This window comes from Rutidosis leptorrhynchoides, chromosome 1 (genome assembly GCF_046630445.1).
Source record: "Rutidosis leptorrhynchoides isolate AG116_Rl617_1_P2 chromosome 1, CSIRO_AGI_Rlap_v1, whole genome shotgun sequence".
Classification (NCBI taxonomy): domain Eukaryota; kingdom Viridiplantae; phylum Streptophyta; class Magnoliopsida; order Asterales; family Asteraceae; genus Rutidosis; species Rutidosis leptorrhynchoides.
The window spans coordinates 381,700,499-381,714,767 of NC_092333.1; the positions used below are offsets into that span (position 1 = coordinate 381,700,499).

General features: G+C 34.3%; 3 protein-coding genes across 5 annotated transcripts; 1 reads left to right on the forward strand and 2 right to left on the reverse strand.

Moving 5' to 3' along the window:
- The first annotated feature begins 407 nt into the window (after window positions 1-407).
- LOC139871135 (senescence-specific cysteine protease SAG39-like) lies at window positions 408-1,508 on the forward strand. The gene is made up of 2 exons (XM_071858875.1): window positions 408-843; window positions 916-1,508. The coding sequence occupies exons 1-2, from the start codon at window positions 408-410 to the stop codon at window positions 1,506-1,508; spliced, it is 1,029 nt and encodes a 342-aa protein (XP_071714976.1).
- Window positions 1,509-2,935: 1,427 nt separating this feature from the next.
- LOC139900719 (uncharacterized) lies at window positions 2,936-3,349 on the reverse strand. Its single transcript, XM_071883481.1, has one exon. The coding sequence runs from the start codon at window positions 3,347-3,349 to the stop codon at window positions 2,936-2,938; it is 414 nt and encodes a 137-aa protein (XP_071739582.1).
- A 1,019-nt stretch (window positions 3,350-4,368) lies between these two features.
- Window positions 4,369-12,166, reverse strand: LOC139871140 (protein SCAR3-like). Of its 3 annotated transcripts, none has more exons than XM_071858885.1 (9): window positions 11,857-12,166; window positions 10,020-10,183; window positions 9,763-9,886; window positions 9,553-9,685; window positions 9,271-9,338; window positions 6,471-8,445; window positions 6,243-6,344; window positions 5,219-5,326; window positions 4,369-4,664 (listed from the first exon to the last, which is right to left on the reverse strand). In XM_071858885.1, the coding sequence occupies exons 1-9, from the start codon at window positions 12,009-12,011 to the stop codon at window positions 4,620-4,622; spliced, it is 2,874 nt and encodes a 957-aa protein (XP_071714986.1). In that variant the 5' UTR covers window positions 12,012-12,166; the 3' UTR covers window positions 4,369-4,619. The 3 variants fall into 3 exon arrangements, with proteins under 3 accessions (XP_071714986.1, XP_071714989.1, XP_071714980.1); XM_071858888.1 differs by having other exon boundaries at window positions 5,237-5,326; window positions 6,243-6,347; XM_071858879.1 differs by having other exon boundaries at window positions 6,243-6,347.
- Between the last annotated feature and the right edge of the window lie 2,103 nt (window positions 12,167-14,269).

Consider the following 14,269-nt stretch of genomic DNA (forward strand, 5'->3'; position numbering starts at 1 on the left):
TTCCACAAGAATAGTTAACAGTTTTTGCCTACAAGAAGCCAAACAAGTAAGCACATAAATTACATTCTAGAACTATTTAGGCTAAGACAATACTTGCATCAAAGAAGACACTACACTTAAGACAATTTTGGAGTATACCAAATGAATTTCAAATAACACAAAAATAGTCTTTTACGATATGATCACATTTACGGAAAATCAAACCAAAAGTTGAATGTCATTTATCAGTTAATCGTGCCCTACACACTGCTACAAACTTCTTGGATCCTAGCTATCTCAACATTGCTACATCCAAGTAAAAAACTTATATATATGTGATCATATTGTTCTCCATGTATCTCATACTCTTTCATATCCTAAAATTCCAGATTCTGTTAATAGAAAATATAAGTTTTTATAAACTAATAATGAGCATGTCATTCAATAGATCAATCATGCTAGCAACACTGATGGTTTTTGGGATTTTGGCATGTCAAGTCACATCTCGAACACTAAGCGATGAGACCATGTTACAAAAGCACGAACAATGGATGGTTCGTTATGGGCGTGTGTATAGAGACAACGTGGAGAAACAGATGCGCTTCAAGGTATTTAAGGAAAATGTAGATTACATAGAAGGATTCAACAATGCTGGCAACACGGGTTACAAACTGAGCATCAACGCATTTGCAGACCAAACGAATGAGGAGTTTAAGGCCACTCGTAACGGATTCAAGTTCCCATCCAAACCAAGATCTGCTCAAACCACGCCATTTAGGTACGAACATGTGACCGCAGTTCCATCAAGCGTTGACTGGAGGAAGAAAGGAGCCGTTACCCCAATCAAGGATCAAGGTCAATGTGGTAAGTCAATTGTGAAGAACTTTTCTTTTTATTTTAACTTATTAATCTTAGTTACTGTTCCTTAATCAATAGGAAGCTGTTGGGCGTTTTCGACAATTGCTGCAACCGAAGGAATTACTCAGCTCACAACGGGGAAACTGATTTCGTTATCGGAGCAAGAGCTGGTGGATTGCGATAGAAGTGGTGAAGACCAAGGATGTGAAGGTGGGTACATGGACGGTGGATTTACATTTATCGTAAAAAACAAAGGTATCAGCACAGAGACAGCGTACCCTTACAAAGCTGTAGATGCAACTTGCAACACGAAAGCAGAAGTTGTTCGTGCAGCCAACATCACTGGACATGAGGACGTACCGGTTAACAGTGAGTCAGCATTGTTGAAGGCCGTGGCTATGCAGCCTGTTTCAGTTGCTATTGATGCAGGGGAGTCTGATTTTCAGTTTTATTCGAGTGGTGTTTTTAATGGAAGTTGTGGAACTGAATTGGACCATGGAGTAACGGCAGTTGGGTACGGAACGAGTGATGACGGCGTCAAATATTGGTTGGTGAAGAATTCATGGGGAACGAGTTGGGGTGAAGAAGGATACATTAGGATGCAGCGAGACGTTGAAGCTAAGGAAGGGCTTTGTGGGATTGCAATGATGGCTTCATATCCTACTGCTTGATATATGCCTGCAATTTAGATACTATGATGTTGATTTTATGTATAAAGAATCTCTTAAGTCTTCTTGTCCATATGTTTCCATGGTTTATGAAATCCAAAAAAGTCAGTACAGCAGTTGGTGGAGTTATTTGTAAATTTGTGTTGAAAACTATACAGAAAAAAAGTGAAATATATACTTCTATATATACATTTATACTTGTATTCTCTCATGGAAAAGATTTACATTTATGACTTGCAACTCAAGAAACGATCAAATGAAAAAAGACAATTGTAATCTTAATAAGCACGTATTCTATATTAAAAAAAGATTTGAGATGATTCTACAAGTCAATGCAGCATACCATATGCATCAGATTACTCCCTATTAGTAAACTAAATGAAATATCTGCAGTTTCTTTAGATTTTGTTGATACAGATCATGTTCATGTTATTGTTATTGTTAATCTTTATGAGCTGTTATTGCTCATATTTATCATAAACCTTGCAAGAATTGTAGAAAAAAACAGAATAGTTGTAGAATCTAAGAAAGAACGCCCTGGTTTTCAAAGTAACGCGTATTTTTTTGTGCTTTTGCAACTGCAGAGGTTGTTATTGCTAGTGTCTTTATTAGTCTTTTGAGGTTACTTCAAGCTTATTTATCTTCTACAGTCTAATGGAATCTACAACGCAATATGGATGTATTCAATCAAATTAATTCAGAGTTACGAGGCCGGTCCAGCCGGGGTGACCAGCAAGCAACTATTCAATTTATATAGTTGATATGTTGAATGTGATCAAGAAACTATATGGTTACAATGATAATTTTGCAACTCCGTGTATAATAATACCACATTAATACAGTAAATTCTTATGACTATACAATCTGCGGAACCCGTTTCCATTTTAAACATTTTTTGTTAGATTTTACACAAATGACCCAGACAAGTATGACCCAAGTTGTGACCAGTTTAACCATATTGTCCACCTTTTTTGCACAGATCAGATATATTCATTATATATAGTAATGAAAGTTATTGACTTATTGTAATTATCAACAGTTGAAGAAGGGAGGGTGGAACAGAAGCTTCAATGCATTGGTTGTAACGCTTGCTTGGGTTAGTTCAATTGGACTGGTATGCAGTACAATTTTGCAGATGCACAAGAGTCGTATAGATAAATGCCAGTTATGAATTTCTCCTTTAAACTGTTTTCTTTCTTGTGTTAGCTCAATGTTTATATTAGCTAAGTAAAAAGTTTCTTGTTTATAAGACAAAGTATTGTGAAAACAGTTGTAGTTTTTTAAGGTATAGTGTTAGTGATGTTTTTCTCTGAAACAAAAACAAATTTTATTTGTTAATCTCCAACAACGCTGCCGTACATTCATGTAAACGACAAGTTACAACAAAAAGAAAGGAGCCGAATAACTTCTTCGCCTGCCGGAATACAAACCTACTGGCCTGCAGCAAAAGCTTCCTCAGGGAAAGTCTTAGTGATCCCAGCAAGACTCTTGAACTGAATCTTTCCGGTGGGTGGATCATCGACAGTGATGTCATTTACCGGTGGCCACAACATCAATTCTTTAGCTTTCACTCCTTTCAATTTCTTGATCCTCTTTTTCTCAACATAACCAGTGATTTCAGTATCGTAACTAACTTGTTTTTTGATTAACTTAAAGGTATGTTCGACTTTTTTCTTCTGCACGATCCACATGTAACCTGTTTTCTTGACAAAACCGACTTTGATGACGTCAGCAAGAGGGAGGAGACCTAATGGAAGACAGTATTCTTCAAGGATGGAAACTGCTAATTTTAGACCTTCTTGATGGCCTTCTTTTACAACTGCTCCTTCTTTAGGATCCGCCATTGATCGATCGATTGATGCTTTTTTTTTTTTGTTTAGGTTTGGAGGTGGATTGTGATTATTTGGGTAGGGACATTTTATAGAGAAGATTATGAGAATGAGACAATGTTTGGTGAATTAAACAAGGTGATCACAGCTTTGAAACATCCACCACACCAATCAGTTGACTGCCGGAGACATGAAACAAATGACGCTTTATACTAATTTGTATGTCAGTCTTACTTTTTTTTTTTTTTTTTTTTTTTTTTTTTTTTTTTTTTATCATACAAGTTACAGAACTATATAATCAAATGTCCATAGATGATTCTGGTGACCATTATATTGTTAAAATATGTGCGAGTTTGAGGATGCCTTAAATCATTATTCTTGTCTCATAGGCATGTTTGATCCTTTTACCACTAGACTATATAATGTCCTAAATTTCTAGTAATTTGTATGCATGAATCCATGATGGGTTTATTATGCATGATCGGTTGCATTAGGTAATTTGTATTTTCTGTGTTTTGTTTGGGTGTGGGTGTCTCTATGTATATTGTCATATTTATTTGTAATGTTACAATTTCAAATTACTGTAGTTTTTTATTTTATATCACAACTTTAACATCAATATTATCACCCGAAAAATTCTACAAATACAAAAATATTACATATATTTTTTTTATATATAATGGGATGTTTACCAAGTGGTCCAGATTCCAGAATTCGAGTTTTTTTTATGCAACACATACTCTCAAGTAGACGTTTGAATATTTATATATTTTTATACCCCAAATTTCAAATCTAATCAAATTCTACAATTTTAGATATACTATATAATTTCAAAAGTAAAATTCAATTAACCATCATTCACTATTATTTAATTCATTTGACAAATTGCATGTATACACGGATTAAAGTCCAGTTAAGAATCAAATAACATACAGTAGCTATTTTACATCTTACCTCTAACGGTCAGTTATTCTTGAAAATTAATTTCTTACATTATAAAATATAAACGTCGACTTTAATATAAAGAATGGTGTTATTTAACCAAGTTGGTTTTGTGATTGAATTATGACATGCTAACACAACTAAACTGCTATAGAAATTTATAATTTAAACTCATAAACCTGATTTACTTATGGATCAATTTGATAAAATCAATAACAGAAATAAATACAAAACAGGACTATAGACTAATTACAAGAAGGAATGGGAGTATAAACAAATAGATAACGGTAGAACTGCTAGATCACCTGAAGTTGACTTTATACGCAATCACGGAGACTGAAATTCAAGTATCGCTCCAGTTATCTTCTCCATCGTCACTTCCTACAGCCTAACATAATATTCAATTAGTTGATGTTAAAAAGTTAGACTAATGCAAAAAAAATTGCGAAGATATGTTACTAAGATAACAAGACATGATTAGTTTAAAAGGTAGCAAATTGGGCAGGTCACACAGGTTGGTAACGGGTTCAAATAATTTTCAAAAATATTAATGTTATAAATATATTTACAAAAATTATTATTGCAATAACAATGTGAAGGTTTATGATATAAAGAAATTAAGGAGATTGTACACATTTAAAATAGTGTTTAATCCATATAACCAATTAAATTAATAGCTATTTTTTACTTTTTAGTTTGACCCATGTGGAATAGAAGTTAAAAAAAGCCATCCAATTCGAATCATAAATGAGGAATTGGATCAAAATTGCCACCTCTTATAAAAATTCCTAGCAATAATTGGTTACAGAAAAGTACTGAACCATAAATATTACTGTATGTATTTAGCTGATTTGTGAAACTATTGCTTTAAATAATTGATTTATTGATGCGAAAAATGAGGAGGCAACTGATGAAAAATGAGCAGGAGGGAAAAAGGGGAACCTGTCGGATTGCACTTGCCTTCTCGAGAATTGCAGTAACTTTAACGCTGGTATGGCCAGCTGGTGTAGCAGTTGTCAGAGCAGTTGAAGTGCGTCTTAGGTTGCGTGACTGCGGTCACAAAAAAAGGTGTATTTGCATGTTAATAGCGTATCTGAACTTGAATATTTGTTGCAAAAGTTTGATATTTGAATTTTAATATATTGCGCGCATAGGAAGATTTATCTCCAAAGAAAGGTTAAACTGATAAAATCGACTCAAGTCTACTGCTTCGCAGACTTCTAGAATAACAAGGTTTTCATCGATTATATATTAGATATTAAACGTATATGTGAACTATAATCATAAACATATTTTAATTCTACTGACAATCAGTTGATAGCTTAATGTAAAGATTATGAAATGAAGATTATATCAAAAGTCCGGATATATAGTTGATTTTGTAGCACACACACAAAAAAAAAAAAAGTTGAAAATTACAGTGTAAATTTTCAAAATTTCTAAACCCTAGGTGGACCTAGTTCACGAAAAAACTAGAATTAAAAGGATCATACGATCAAGGTTGCAAAAATGGCTAATTGGGAGTACTCGACTTTTCAGGGAGTAATTGGCAACTCGGGGAGTAATCGGATTGAAATTTTTATACATTTAAATAATAAATTACAAAAATATACGTGTAAATACGCAAGAAATCCACAAAGATAAACGTAAATGTTAACATAATTGTCTCGAAACATAAACAAAATCATCATTTGAACGTTCAAGAACTCTAAAATTCTGATTTAAATTCATATTAAAATGTTGACCGATATTGACTCTAACTGATTTTGACCAACTAAATCCAATTTTAACCAACTGACCGATGTTTACGAAATAATTACTCGAATTTTGAAAAATTGGATCGGCCGGTTCCAAAAAATGAGTGATTGGCATTTAACAAGGAGTTTTACAACACTGCATATGATTGGTGGTAAAAAAAAAAAAAAAAAAAAAAAAGAAGAAAAGAATCAGAAAAAGGGCCACTCACTTTTGTTCTAATTTGCTGTAGAAAGTCTTGTTTCTCATCATCCGTGTTTCCATTATTGGTGTGATTTAATTTATTCTGAACATGTAGATTCTGCCAGTCTGGCTGCTGTGCAAAACAAAATACAATGTTTCTCATCCATTTGTTTCTCCCCTCAGAAATACTCTAAATATGGCATGATGGTGCTCTAAATTACTGATTAAATAAAAAAATAAAATATAGCAAGCTTACCTTGTGCTTAAACAAAGGGTTATCCAATTTAACAAAGTGATCTTCTTTCGATGGAGCCGGCTTCGGTTGCTGAGGTGTCAGATTCAACGTATAAGTCAAAGCTTCTGAGATGCCGCCATCTTCTTTCTCCACTGTGACACCCCGCCATTCCATTGGCGGCAATGGCGGAGGAGATGGTGTAAGCTCCTTGAAGTCATCAGTTAAATTCTTATGTGAAGCCTTTGCAGGATCAAAGTTGGGTATATCGAATAAAACACCATGATGAGAAGTTTGTTGGATGACATCATCATGAAATGAACTTGGGAAGCCTTGTTGCAATCTAATTCCATTCACAAGAGAGCTTGAAACAGATTCTGCAGATGAGATCCTGTCAAAAGCATCATTATCATCCCATTGATTGGAATTCGATTCAGAACGATTACAACTACTACGACAGTCGTCTGATGCATATGGTGACGATCTACAAAACGTGTCATCATCATCAGAATCTGAACCAGACTCGTGTAATGAAATTTCTAGCTCTGGCACCAACTGAAACGAAGGAAACATGTGTCCGTTACTTTCGTTATTATTATTGTTACCATCAGGAAACATTAATTTCAGTTTAGAAGATTTAAATCCATCGATAGGCTGGAACGATATCCTCATATGTTCAAGAGGGGGTGAACTATTTCCAAATTGTTCTCTGAAGGGTATTCCAGTAACAGTTCGATATCCTTTATGCGTACTTGTATTCTCGGGAACTTCACTTTTTACAGAGCTGGCTAGCTTTTCGTTCCCAACGAGTGATATTTGTTTTCTAAAACCATTCACTAATAATCTATTGCTGAATTCAAATATCCGGGATGGATTAATGCCATCTTCCGTTATACCATTAGCAGAATCATCTTTAAGACCATTGACATGAGCGTCTTTATTGATTGTGTTTTCGGTTGTAGTTTCTTCCACATGACCTGGTCCCACAACAGACGGCAAACCAAAATCTGGAGGTTTAGAAGGCTCTAGGCCCAATAAGCCACCGTTTGTCCAGAACATTACTGGGTTGCTGCCAGCAATTTGACTATCAGAAGTTGACAAAGATGGATTGAGAGTCTCGTTAGTAATTAAAATATGTTCATTTTCGAGATCATTTGGATCTGGTTCTTTAGAGCTCGAGTATAAGCCATCGCTAGCAACACTCTCTGGATTTGTAACATGATTAAATAATTCAGATTCACATTTGTTCGATGAATTGTAAGCAGCCAAATGGGATTCGGGAAAAGTTGACTTATGGATATGCTCTGGAACATGAAACTCGAAATTCGGTGAACTTTCATCTAAATGACCTGCTTCATAAATTTCTTCCACATCTTTCTTGTTCGCATTGGAGTATCGCTTTAGTTCACTCTTAGTTTGGCTACCCGAATCATTTTCAGACTCGGATTCAATTGTGTTAAGTGCATCCATGTAAAAATCTGTTTCACTTTCAATCTCATCATGCTGGGCCCCGACTATGGCTAATGTTTGAAGAGGTTGTTCATCATGAAAATCGAGATCTATATGGCCCACAACTCTGGAATTTGAATCTTCTTTTTCATCATTATCTACCTTCTCAGTTGTACATGGTATCTCTGTAGTGTCATTGGGTAAGCTTGTAGAATCTATAATTGTTAACTTTTCATCCCATGTAATGTAAGGTGATTTTGTTCTACCCGGGTCTGCTACATATTTATTGTGGACATTTTCATCCGAATCGAGATATGAACTATTTGGACGATTTGAATCAGAAGAGAGTTCCTTAGCATTGTTGTCTTCAGATTGTGTTGAGTAGCTTGGACGGAAGATACAGTCTATGTATCCCGACCCATTTCTTGAATTAACTGAAGTCATATGATCAACTTCTTGTTCGATTCCAGATATTTGTTGATCATGAAATGATGAGACATCTTCAGAAGGGGGAGCTTTCTCTTTTATGTTCGAAGAGCCAAAATCCATTCTGAAGAAGAAAAATTAACATATAATTAAACCACGTCTTTATCAAAGGGCCATTGGCCTAGCGGTATCGAGTAGACCCTTTAACCATGAGGTTATGGGTTCAAGTCCAAGGGTGGACAATATATTTTTGGGAAATTGTGTTGGGGTGAGTTGCTTTTCTAAAAAACATCAATCACGTCTTTACTGCATTAACAGTTGTCAACCACTAATACTTAAAGGTGACCCATTTACCTTAAAAGGATAAACTTTAAGTAATGTTTTTTGTCTAACAGGTCAAACAAGTACAATATATATTTAAATATTAGCTTATAACAGATAGCCCAGTGGTTGGGGCCCTGAGTTCCTAGCAACAGGTCTCAGATTTCGAATCCCTGTCACGAATATTGGGACGAATATTTTGTGGTGACTAGGGAAGGGTTGGAAACAGCCAGTGAGTAATCCTGGGCTGGATGCATCGGAGTATGAGGTCGGATTAGTTGCTCTTCCGGGTAGCCCGAAGAGGGAAAACGGAAAACCTTTTACCCTTTTTACCCTTATAACAGAAGGCCAAAAGCGAAAAGTGTATCTTTAATGTATGAAACATCCAAGATCATCTAATTAAGATTCAGTTATTACTACGAAACTCATACTATTATTCAAAAAAATTAACATTAACATTGTAATAATATAAAACAGACTGACACCAACTATTTACACAAAGAAAAGTCATTATGGGGGAAAAGTGTTGCAGGGTTAATTCAACCCAACCCAGCCTGTCACAAAAATTCTCCACGTTAACCCATTAACTAACCCATCTGACTCACACATAAGTTTAAGAGTGTTGTACCTTTCAACGGGCATAATCACTGGAGGAACAGGTGTCACATCTTTATACCTTGATGAGGATCTCTTTTTCTGCATACGTAAACATCAGTATTAAATTGGTATACTATAAGGACTTTATGTGCTAGAAACTTATGACTGGTTCAGTAGTTTGGATGATACAAAATAGTTACTTGATGTAAGAAATTGATTGAACTCGTTGGTCAACCTATCTAAATCATAGTATACATGTCTACGTAGATAATGATTAAAAAAAAAAAAAAAAAAAAAAAGAATTGATACATGCCTTGTTTCTACGAGGCTTCTTTTCTCTCGGGACACTTTGAAGGTGTGCTTCATAAGGGCCGGCTGAAGTTCTTTTAAAATAAGTTGGATCAGAATATCTTCTGAAGCAAGCTCCGGGTCCCCCGATGTCAAATCTGAAAGTTAACTATGAAGCAGAAGGCACCCTAACAAAATAATAAAACTATAATGAGATATTGAACAACGCTCATACTTGTCAAGCTTGTGCAGACGTGGAGGATCATGGCAGTCTTCATAAGAGTCCATTATGCATCGTGGCAAGTCACTATATATGAAATGGTTTTGTTCAGCTCTGATTCGAGTATGCCAGTGAGAACCTGTGATATACATGTGACCACAAACATTAGATAGTAACAATTTACACCAGTAACTGATAACATTGCATGTATAATATAAATATAACTATTAGGATCATCCGTAGTTGCGATACGAAAGATATGAAGGTGGTACCAGCTGTGTAAGCAAAATGCAAGTGACTCCTTTGTGCCAAAATAGCCTTCTCTAGAGGAGGGAGTGCAGTTTCAATGTTGTGTACTCGTTCAACCAATTTATGACTTCTTGAAGATGTAATTAGCACTTGCTCTTGCAATCCATGAAATATTTCTGATGCAAATCTTTACATGGAAAAGATTTTATCTCAGTTGCAAAAATCAGATTATAAGTGAATAATATCCAACAATCAGATAAACAAAAGGACAAACTGAAAGATGGCTTATATCTTTAGCACAAGAATACTAAATTTAACTGTAAGGTTTTATTTCAATCGTATGTTAGAAAAATAAAAGGCGAAGCAAATCATCCATATACACAAAGTTTTCATATAAAGGATACAAAAGGTAAGTACAATAGCACATGGTTACATTTCTCTTATCCATCCTCAATTATTCCACTCTGTTGCCAGGTGGTCCCCATCACATAGGCCTTTTGTAGCACATAATATTTTAGATCCATTTACAGGTTGAAGATGATATAAAAATAAAAAACATATACTGAAATGCTTTTGTATCCATTGAGTCTTATTATTGTTATTGCAGGTTGCACTCTAATTTGCATACTGATGTACTCAGTAAGACATTCCATGTGAGGGTGTCACTGCATGAGAAGCATCTATCATAAGGCTGGGGGGTTAATGACAGCATCCAAACAATATACTCTTAATTGAATTTGCTTTTATATCAGTCAATCTCTAATTTGAGCATGGTTGTAAAAATCGGCCGACTAGGCAAACTACTCGTCCATATTTTGAAGTAGTCCGTCCCAACTAGGCCAAGTCATTCAAAAATCGCAAGGGTCAAAATCGGTCAAAAGTCAGATTTACTCTGTAAAGGTCGGAATTATAAAGTCGGTCAAATTGGTTAACATCGGTCAAAACAGTCAAAGTTGGTCAACGTCCAACTAGTCCCCGACTTGACCGACTAGTCCGTACAAGGTCCCGAACGACTAGTCCCCGACTAGCAACTTTTATAACCTTGAATCTGAGTATGGAAGCATCAGCTATAGCATGGTCATCCTCTTAGAACTACTCTCATTGTCAACAAAAGGATTAGAATCATTAGAGTGGAAATTGCATGCAGTCAATTATTGTACACTTAACTAAATTTGTTTCTACTTAGTCAATTAGAGATCTAATAGGAGTATAGAAGCCTCAGCTATAGCATGGTCAACCTATTAGAACTAATGTCATTGTCAACAAAGGGATTAGAGTGGAAACGGCAAGTAGCCTATCTGCAATGATTGTAGAGCCCTTGGCTAAGGTCTCATGGTACACTTCTTTAACTTGAGACAAGCCCTCTATAGGATCATTGTATGTATTTTAATCTATTCTTGTGCATAACCATCAAAAAATCTTATAAAAACCACCATAATTAGCTTTATCAAACAAGAAGACAAGATATATAGTTTAAAAGAAAACAGCCCTAACTCTTTGAAAAGCAAACTACACTCTCAACCACTACACAAACTTTGAATTGATGATAATGACACTTTTCATTGAAGGCCAGTTGTCTTATAGTTAAACTTTGGCATATTTACCTATCAATTCAAACAAAGCCTAATAACAAAGAACTACATCATATTCAAAAACCTAAATCCTTTTACTACTGATTATTGAATAATCACTTCATTTCATTACAAAAATATTCACTTTAAATGTTTATTATATGATTAAACTCACTAATTTCTACGCCATAGCACAAATTACTTAAAAGAAACAAAATTCTACTCCAATTTAACCTAATTATTACTCAGATATACAGAAATCATAAAGCATTAAGGAAAACATAATTACTCAGCTAGATCGCCTAATTGACGGAGGAGTCCGACGAGGCCAGCAACGGCGACACCGTCAAGCACCGCCTTCGGATCTTCTGTATCGATTCCGGTGTAAAGCTCCGGCAGTCCTAAACCGTATTCATTTCTAATCTCCACCCTCACTAACGGCATCTTATTCCGGTTACTCTAAATTCGCATGTGTCTATAAAATTGAAGTGAAATGTTAATGAAAAGACTCCTTTAGCTATTCAACCAGTATAGAGATTGCAGTAACTGCAACAATTTAATGCAGTGAAAGAGATGAGAGGTGTGTGTGTGTGTGTGAGTGTGTGAGAGAGAAAATAATTAAAAATGGAGGATTTTATAGAGAGAGAAAGAGTGAGGCAGGTTAAGTAGTTGTTCCGGTAATGGAAGAGAGTGAAAGAAATCTGACTGGTATTTTTTTTAGTAAAAAATTAAATTTGAAATTGATCGAAATTAAAGTTGAAAATAATGAGACCAAATGAAAACGACGACATTGCCAACTCTACAAGCCAAATTTTGGTTCCAAGGTGGGTATCGTTGTTGTTGATGGATCATTTTAAGTTACTATTTTACCCTTACCTGTTTTTTTCCCCTACCTTTTAATGTTTTCCTAGTACCAAAATTCATGAACATGTTTTTTTTTTTATTTTTAACTTGACTTAAAATACACTACTATAATCTATCTAGTCTAATCTATCTGTCTATAGTTTCTATTATATTGCTAAAATGATATGTCATTATTAGGCTAATTCTTTTGTTAATAAAATCATAAAGAAAAAGAAAAAAATCTAAGCATGGTGGATAATGTCATTAATCTAAATAATTTTAAATTAAAATTAAATTTTATTAATTAATTATTATTATTAAATCTTATTAATAATTATTTTAATTATTAAAATTAAATAATTTTAAATTATTGTAATTAATTATTTTAAATTGAGTACGAGAAGGTATAAAAGTTAGGTAGAAGGAAATCAATTTTATATTTATATTTTTAATTTACACTTTTAAAATAAAATGACAACCAATATTATATCTTATGATTGGATGAGGAATGTTTAATATACATTTTAGGTGTTTGATGAAATGTTCAGCTGACGAGTTTCTTAGTCGAACTATGTGATTCCACGGGTCATTAAACTAAATAACTTTAGCATTTACGTTCACTTAATACATAAAACATATCATTAAACAGTTTCGTTTAAACAAACCCGTGGTTTCACTGGTCATTTCACTAGTTAAACTTTAATTATTTAATATTTGTCTTAGACCATCTTTAATCATGGTGGGCGTTTTAGCGTGTTAAAGAATAGGGATGATATGCTTGGCAGACGTGCTGGTAAACTGATAAATAATGAATGACATGCTGAGCAGCGTGTTGATAGGTAGGGGTGAGTATTTTTAATTTCTTTTTCATTATTATTTTAAATGGAAATTATTTTATTTTTATTTTGTTTAATTAAATTTAGATTTTTATGTAATTAAAATACAAAATAAATGCTCAACAAAACTTCCACTTCAAAGATAAAAAAAAATAAGTCGTGAACTTACATATTAATTAATTATTAATTAAATCTATTAAAAATTGATTTCTAGGTAAAAATTTGAAATTAGAACTTTATTTTAATAATTAAAAATTAAATATAACAAAAATCCTCCCTCAGTTCTATTTGCGCCTCTCTCTTCCTTTACTTCAACCTTTTTTTATAAAAGACAACAATATATTTTATTAGCTATAAACGTATTCACGTATATACAAATGTACAAAGCCGACCAATCAACAATAAGGCAACCGAATGAATTAACTTGCAAAACTACACAAAGATGATCATGAATCTATTCTAAAGCTAACCAATTCCTGTTTTGATCGAAAAGATTGAGTCGAAAGATTTTGGGTTGTTGAATCAACGATGCCAATCCAAAGATTGATTCTTCAGTCTACTCGATACCCAGACATGGCTTGTGACTTTTATCTCATTGAGGATAGATGCACTACTCGAAGATTCTTTACCAAATGTAGACTTAATTCTATGCTTCCAAATAATATAAGCATTTATCCATTCAGTAGCCTGCCACACCAATATGCCCAACTCCGAGGTAAAGTGATTGTTATTTTCTCGAAAAAGATCCTGATGGGCAAGGATGTTGGTTTATGTTTAACGATAATATTAATCTTATCCAATGTCAATGACACATGCACATAACTAAAGGTGATGGTAGACATCTTGACATAAATATACAAGTTCACTATTCCACACTTACTCTAGCAAAAGACCAAAACTAAATGAAGCTTAAAACGAAAATATACGCCACACGGTTTGGTCCATGGTCGACCGCAGGTCAGACCGTGGAAGTTGTGCAACCTAGTTTATGAAACTAGGTGCACGATCGACCTCACGGCTGAC

Excerpts from the sequence above, each read along its gene's own strand:
- LOC139900719 (XM_071883481.1), bottom strand. The coding sequence starts at position 3,349 with ATGGCGGATCCTAAAGAAGGAGCAGTTGTAAAAGAAGGCCATCAAGAA.
- LOC139871135 (XM_071858875.1), top strand. The coding sequence starts at position 408 with ATGAGCATGTCATTCAATAGATCAATCATGCTAGCAACACTGATGGTT. Across the intron at positions 844-915 it reads CAAGGATCAAGGTCAATGTG|GAAGCTGTTGGGCGTTTTCG; the intron begins GTAAGTCAATTG and ends CTTAATCAATAG.
- LOC139871140 (XM_071858879.1), bottom strand. The coding sequence starts at position 12,011 with ATGCCGTTAGTGAGGGTGGAGATTAGAAATGAATACGGTTTAGGACTG. Across the intron at positions 9,339-9,552 it reads AGAAGCCTCGTAGAAACAAG|AAAAAGAGATCCTCATCAAG; the intron begins GCATGTATCAAT and ends TTACGTATGCAG. Across the intron at positions 6,348-6,470 it reads ACCCTTTGTTTAAGCACAAG|CAGCCAGACTGGCAGAATCT; the intron begins GTAAGCTTGCTA and ends TGTTTTGCACAG.